This window comes from Pygoscelis adeliae, unplaced genomic scaffold (genome assembly GCF_000699105.1).
Source record: "Pygoscelis adeliae isolate BGI_AS28 unplaced genomic scaffold, ASM69910v1 Scaffold86, whole genome shotgun sequence".
NCBI classification, from domain to species: Eukaryota; Metazoa; Chordata; class Aves; order Sphenisciformes; family Spheniscidae; genus Pygoscelis; species Pygoscelis adeliae.
In genome coordinates this window covers 3271633-3279124 of record NW_008824930.1, presented here as the reverse complement: position 1 = coordinate 3279124, position 7492 = coordinate 3271633, and the positions used below count along the sequence as shown (strand labels likewise).

Below are 7492 nucleotides of genomic sequence, written 5' to 3'. Positions count from 1 at the left end.
GCATTTCTAGTCACTTTGAGTTTTCCATGTTGAAAAAGTTTAAAACTGATTTTTAGCAATTCTAATACCAGGCGAGCGGCAGCTCCACCTTTCAGTTCTGCAGGCCCGTCAAAAAGAATATGATAATGGTATGTGAAAATGATAAATAGCTGTGAAAAGCTAAAGAGAGATAACTGTCATCTACCTGTTCCAGTATAAGACTTCTTAGAAATCAGTTGAAGTGGCTAGACCAGAGCAAAAAAAATTGGGTGGGGTTTGGTTGGGTTTGTTTTCGAACAGTATGTAGTTAAGCTGCAGACGTCCTTGCCACAAGATGTTATAGATGCTATCACAGGATGGAAATCCACTCAGAGCTAAAAATATAGACATCACTGCTGGTTCAGGAAACCCATGAGCCACAATTGGAGTCTGGAAGACTATGTGGAGAAGGCAGCAACGCATTTTTCCCTAGGCTGTGCTTTTGGACAGAGTAGGAGATGCCAGAAGGCCTTTGGCCTCATTCAGTACAGTTTTTTGCTCACCTGCTGCTGTTCCACCCAAGTGTACTTGGAGAGGTCATTCCATCTCGTGTGACTGTGAAATAGTCTGGAGCCAGATCTGCTGGAAACCTCCAGGTGGGCCAATACAAGCTGTGATTCCCTCGGGTGTGGAGAATTTAGACTGATCAAAAAATTGAGATGAATTTTCTAGATAGTCTTTTTTGTGATACTAAGCAAAATACTTTAGTGTGATTGCGGCTCTGCTAATTACGCACTCGTGCTGTTCTGAAGCCTGATTTGCAAAAATGATGAGCACTGATATCAGCAGAAACTAGTCTTTGAGTATTGAAGTGTTTTATAAATGCTCTACTTCCAAGTTAACAGGTCCTTGACATTTCAGATAGGTACTCATTTAGTAGACACTTTTGAGCCTAATCTTTCCAGGACTTGCTTATCGATAACTAAATAAGGTGATATTATCCTCCTTACGTCACTGAGGGCTGGGGAAGAGTTCTAAGGAATTGTAGAAGTAAACAGTGAACCATTTTTCTGCTGGAGCAGTGAGCACTGTGTACAGTGTGACGAGGAAATGAACAGTCAGAAGTCGTACTTGAAGAGTTTGGAGTACATCGAGTTCCAAGGCTGAAATACAGGGATAGACACAATACTGAAAGCTTTTCAGCTCCTGAGTGTGATCATCAAATGCATTAAAAAGCAATATTTTGTAAAAAGGCAATTTTACATAGTAAATGCATGTGGCTATGTAAGACTATATTGCAGTGCATGTAAACAAACAAAAGCAACTCAGGTTGCACAAGGGGTTTAGTTTTGCTTGCTTTCATTTTTGATGCTACATTTAAATTTTGAATGATGCTTTTGTGAGTTTGAAGTTTTCCGTTATTTCTTTTGATTCTTTTCCTAATTAGAGGACTTCAGAATTTTAATCTGAAAATGAAGCTGTCACACAAAACCATTTTATTAATTAAGATTTTTGAATTTAGCAGCTCTGTTGTTTCAGGGTAAGCTTGAAGGAAATCCAGCTGAAATAATTTTCAGCTATAACTACCAGAAGTAGAAAAAGAAAAGAAAAAAGAAGAGAGAATGCTATTGGAATATGCAGGTATAGGTGACCATGGAACGTCTCTGTTGAGTAGGGCAGGACATTTATTAATATATATTTATACATTGCCTTGCATAATTTAGATATAGGACTTTATTCCTGTTTTTCTTCTCCCTCCTTTCTTTTAAAAGTCCAGTATGATTAAACTGCTTCAAGAAGAACATGTCTTGTGAAAGATTGAGGAAAGGTATGAAAACTGAGGATTGGATGAGATTAAGAAAAGGAAAAAGGAACTAACTGGAATGTTGGGAGAAGAGTTAAGGAAGTTGTCATTCACAGATAGGCAGCATTCCTGTTTCATTTTGTTTTCTCACCATTTCCTGAGGTCATTTTATTAATTCAGATACTCACGTAGTAAATAGAAATCATGCAATTTAAAGTAATAGATCTATGATTATATGGTTTGGGGAATTTTTGCAATTTTTATCTAGATCTTACTAGCCATTTTGGAGCATTTTATATTAAAATAAGAAGAAAGGATAGAATCCTTTGTAGTTCTGAATGTTTTCCAGCAGCTTTCCAGTGAATGATGCATTACCCACAATGCACCACATACAGCTTAACAAATCAAAGACATGGGGTGGTTGTTTTTTAATCTGACATACCTTTTGTTCCAGCTTTGTTTATTTTTTTTTTAAATTTATTTTTGAGATGTGACATCCCCAGGACAATTCCTACTATCTCATGCAGGAGAGGCAGGTCTAAATCTTGCTGGGTTCCCTCCTAGAAAAAATGATTTCTATGTGAAGATCTCTGGATGTAACACCTGTTTGAAAACAATAAGAACAATAGGTCAAGCTGTTTAATGGAAGAAGGAAGCCACGTGAAGGAGCAGTGCTGAGCAATGTGCTGAACAACCTACATATGTGATCCTTGGAGTCTTGGGCTGCGTGACAAAGCTTCATCAGCACAGATTAAGATTGCTGGGGTGTTGAAAATCAATAGAGACATAGCTGGTGTAGCTGGAGTGACAGAATCCCTGTCATGCACACAGCAAAAAGCGATACGAGGAAAGTGAATTTGTCAATTCACTTCAGGTTGTTCACAGAGGCATTGGAAGTATTTTGACAGAAAACCCCCTCCTATCGGCATACTTTCCTTTTGAGGACTCTTCCAGTACAATTTGCTGGTATTCCTATGACAGCTGAGACTGATTCCAAGCTTGTCTGCCACAAGCAGAACTTAAAAATGATGCAACTGATCTTTATTGAAAACTTGTTTTCCTATTGCTTATTTTAAAAGAATTGCTAATTTTTTATTTCATCTGTGAGTTTAGTCAATGGAGAAAAATTTTGCTTCTTCTGAAAGCTTGTGACTGACACTTCATGGGGAGGAAAAAAAGGATGTTTTTACAGTTGCAGTAAGATCTTTGCTCTTATATTTTTAAGTGTCTTACTTTAAAGTTTGTATCATTTAGCTTCCGGTCATTTTGGTTGCTGCTTACTTACACCTGAGAAAAATGGGAGACGCTGAGGAAGATTTCCAGTGGAAACAGAAAAATAAAATGTACTAACTGGGTGGTGATTCTCCCTCACATGACCAGAAGAAAAAAAATGTTTTGCTTTTGGCTGTACTTGCTACTAAACACCCTGTCATAGTGTGTGAGGTGAGTCATGACTTGTTTATTTATAGCCTTGGCCAATCAAAGCCGAACACTCTGAACTTCATTCAAGACAAGCAGGCACTTAGGATGTCTTGTAAACATTTGCTCTCTGAGCAAGGAACGCTCCTCTCGGCAGCAAACAGGACTGGTGCCCGGGTTGTCGCTTCTAAAACACAAACCAGACTAGAAGATCGTTGCCTGGATTATCTAGATTGGGGGAGAGAGAGAGAGAGAATTCCTTTTTACACCTGAAATGCCAGACAGTGAGGATCTGGGACAAGATGAAAGGTACTGTATGTTGATTCTGATGGCCGCCTCATGCAGCGGAGTACGGACCGAGGCTTTGTGTCAATTAATCTGTGTGCGCGCCTGAGTTCTCAGCCTAAGATCGATTTTCTCTGTGTTGTAACAGATCATCTAATTCCTGAGGGTTTTGCCTCTAATGCTAACCTGAGGCTCCTTAGGAGGGAGGTATTAGATCTTAATGTCTGCGTAGAGGTTAAATTGTATAGCTCTTACATATTTCTTAAACCAAAACTGAAGGGAAGAAAATACTGGGTGGTTTCTACCTAGTCACTTTTCCCAACCATGGGACGACTTACAAGCCTCAAAATGTCAGAGACACAAATAGTTTAGTCGGAGCCACGTTACTGACAGAACCATAACTCATTACTATGAGATGGGGCACTGTGTCCCTTTGAGGTATGCCAGTCTTTCTGAAGTTTAACTTTTATCTTAGTTAGCTTATAAAACCAACGGTCAGGACAAGAAGAAAGTAGTTGGATCTAAAACAATAACAATTTAACAAATACTATTTTCTCAAATATGATCCAGCAGATTCCTATGAAATAAATGCACTGATTAAATTAGCTAAATAGATTTAAAAACAGATATTTTAAAAGTAGATGTTATTGATGTTTGGCTGTGACAGAATTTATAATCTAGGTGTCTTAAAGTCCACATCTTCTTTCCATTGTTGCAATTTTTACTGTCTTGATGCTAATCAAAATGTTGGCTCTAAAATGGTGTTAAAGAAATAGACTTTTTTTTTTTTTAGAAGTTAGTTAACAAATGCCAGAATATAGAGGCAAATTTAAGAAATTAAAAGAATCAGAAGTAAGCATTTTATTATGGCTTTGGATTTGATTTCTTCTAGTTAGATTTAAATTTGAACATTTATGTGGGTGTTTTTCCAATATGCATGTCAATGTGTTGTCGTAAGATAGGTGAAATACAGAGGACATTTCTGGTTGTCTGTTGTAGATCAGTATATTCAGGCATGGTCATCTAATTGGATGAGCGTGGGTGAATGGATCCCCAGTGGCGTAATTGGGTCTCTGCAAGGGTGGGGTCACCTACGCATTTCCGTTTGCAGGGATCTCAGTTGTGCCCTATATATGACATAGATTAAAAGTAATTGTAGTAGTAGGCAGCATTTTTTTCTTTTCTTTTAAGGAAATGTTGACTCATTACTGATAGCCACCAAAGTGTTAATTGCTATTTATTAAAAAATGTTTAGCTGGATCTCCGATTTGTTAAATTGTATATTTTTCAATACAGGAAAAGAGCAATACGCATGACACATTAAAAAAAGAAGTTTCAGATCACAATCACCTTTTTTTTTCTTTTGAATTGATTTTATAAAGGGTATGCATCATGTCCTTCCTTGAAAATGTGTTGTGGTTTTTTTTTTAAATCAAGATGGGAAAAAATCTTACCAGCTGAGAAGAAAAATAATTTTGGAAAAAAAAATTTTTTTTCAAAATTCAGATTAGGGGGGAAGCAGCAGTCTTTACCAGTATGTAAAAGGATGCAACTGGTATGCAAAACATACAAGCTTTGTAATATCTAACTTCCTTTGTTCACAATTCTTTCTCTATAAAGCGTGTAACACGCTTTGGCAGTTAAATAGAAGTAATACTAGGCCTAAACTTCTAAGACTTCTTTTTTTATGAATCAAAGGTGTTTGTTTTGGGTTTTTTTAAACAAAAAGGATGAACACGTCTAAAGCAGTAACCTGAAAAAGCATGATAATAGGGCCTGCTCTCCCCATTTATCATTTCTGAAACTACCATTAAATTAATTGACCCTGATCCTAGTCCCTCATCCTTTGGTGTCTTTGCTATTGAGCAGAAAGGTTTGGGAAAACAGTTTAATCAAAAGGTTCTGATTTTTTTCTGGAATTAATTTGCCCTTTTGTCTTGGTGGTAACAAATAGGCTATAACTACAGAACATTCCTACAGAAGCGCTAATGAGATTTGGTGGAGGTCAGAATATTTTGGTCCAAGTTAAACAGGAGGGACTAGAAGGAGCTGTACTGAAGCAATATGGGAACTCTACTGGAGCAAAAGAAGATAGTGATGTAAATGCACAAAAAATGGGGTAATTTTGAGGGCACACTGGATCAAAGCTGCTGCTTTATATATTTGAAAAAGGAGGGCAGTGGTATTTTCGTAGAAGCTGTAGAATGAGCTTTGTTCGCTGATCGGTTTCAGCACACTGCACTTCATGTAGCTTCTTCTCAGACACAACCAAATACTTCTTACATCCTCTCCCCTCTTGAGTTCATGTCCTACTTCAGAAAATATGTCATATTGCATCACAAGTCTATTTCATGAACGTTATAACATCATAGTTAAAGATGTGGCATTGGTCAATAGTCTGTTAGTCATACTGTGAATTTAAATGTATAATAAGCAAAGGAACATATGCACAAATACTTCTTAGTAAGGCTAGTAAAAAAGCTAAGAGCTGTGGAGATTAGGTACCCACTCATATCTTCTGTTTTGTTTTGTCGTATGATCCTGTGCAGTAGCAGATCAAGAACAGTGAGGAAAGATGTGGTCAAAGGTCAAGGATTGAAAACAGTTTAGCATAAGGATTATATTTTCCCCCAGTAATTCTTTATCATCAAGTCCCCTGTAGTTTTGATGTAAGATGGTATAATTTATTTTAAAAAAAAATAAAATTGACAACTCACGAGGAATCTAATGATGGTCAAGAATGTGTAAAAGGTACTGTGAATAATTGGTCCTGACATGGTGGAAGCGCCTGGCTGTAGGTGCTTCAAAGAGATACCGACATGTAACTTCCTCTATCAGAACAACGTCTGTCTTGTTCTGATCGCCGTCGTCTGCTTATTACTGAAAAGGATGGTGCACTAAACTGTTAGCCAGGAACCTTTTATGACTTGAATAAAAATGGGAGAGAAGGCTACGTTATTTTGAACCAGTTGTTTTTGAACTACAATCTTGCAGTGCATGACCTTTCTCAGAGTGTGCTTGGACTTAGAAAAATGAAGATCCAGTTTGAAGTCAAATCTGCATGTTATTTAATTATTCAAGGGATGTTGATTTGCCGTTATATAAGAATATCTGTTTCTTCTGCTAGTATTAGTTAATAAAGTGGAAAGTATTTGATTTCCTTTTATGATTGAATTCAGTGCACAAATATAGGCAACAAGTGGTTAGCTCATGGCAGGAACTCTCAGTAATGCAGTAATGCAACAAAGTAAATGATCACCTGCTCATACAAAATACATTAAAAACCACTGAAAAGAGTCAGAATGAATTTCCGCACAGAAAGAGTTAAAGCCGCCTTGTAATATTCCACAAAAAGTCATTTTCATGTTTTTGCAGGTTAAAAGTGTTCTTTGTCTGGCACTTGAAAATCCAATTTTCCTTTTTTGTGCAGCTGCTCTGCAACTCAAGAAATGCTCAGCTCATCTTTCCTAGCTGTTTGACTTTGAGAGGCCTTGAACTAGGAGTATCCCAGCTGAAGAATGTGGAGGCTGAAGGAGGAAAATGAATTGAGTTTGTGAAAAGGGTTAAAAGAGATGTCTTTGCAGGAGAAAAATAAATGTGAAAGAATTGCTTCCAACGGCTGGGCAGAGCTGTTTAAAGTTCTGCAAACAGAACTTTATGCTCCTGTTGATGGAAACAAGACTTCCTTACTTTTCTGAACAAAAATAGCGCAATAAAAATGTCTCTTTTGCATCACCAGTTTCTATTACAAATGTGAAGCTGACCTGGAAGATCCCAGCCTGTACTTGTACTGTCTTGGTAAAAAGACAACAGCACGTATTAATAGCATTATAGTCTTTGCTAAACAGAAAGCAAGTCTATAATTGCATTTATGTGGCACTGAAACACTCAATTTTCATGCAAAGAGATGTTTAAAAAATCTACGCTTATTGGCTAAGTCATGAGTTTGGACTAATAGCACTTGACTATCAGATCACATTTCACATTTTGAATGACCTCGAACTGGAGTAGCTAGTGTTCTTCTCG

General features: G+C 37.3%; 1 protein-coding gene across 1 annotated transcript in view; it reads left to right on the top strand.

Annotated features, from left to right (window-relative positions):
- The first annotated feature begins 3267 nt into the window (after nucleotides 1-3267).
- FAM134B (family with sequence similarity 134, member B) overlaps nucleotides 3268-7492 on the top strand; it is a 24303-nt gene continuing 20078 nt past the window's right edge. Inside the window, exon 1 of the mRNA XM_009324994.1 lies at nucleotides 3268-3490. Coding sequence (XP_009323269.1) covers nucleotides 3456-3490 — 35 coding nt within the window. The 5' untranslated portion in view covers nucleotides 3268-3455. The remainder of the gene's footprint in view (nucleotides 3491-7492) is intronic.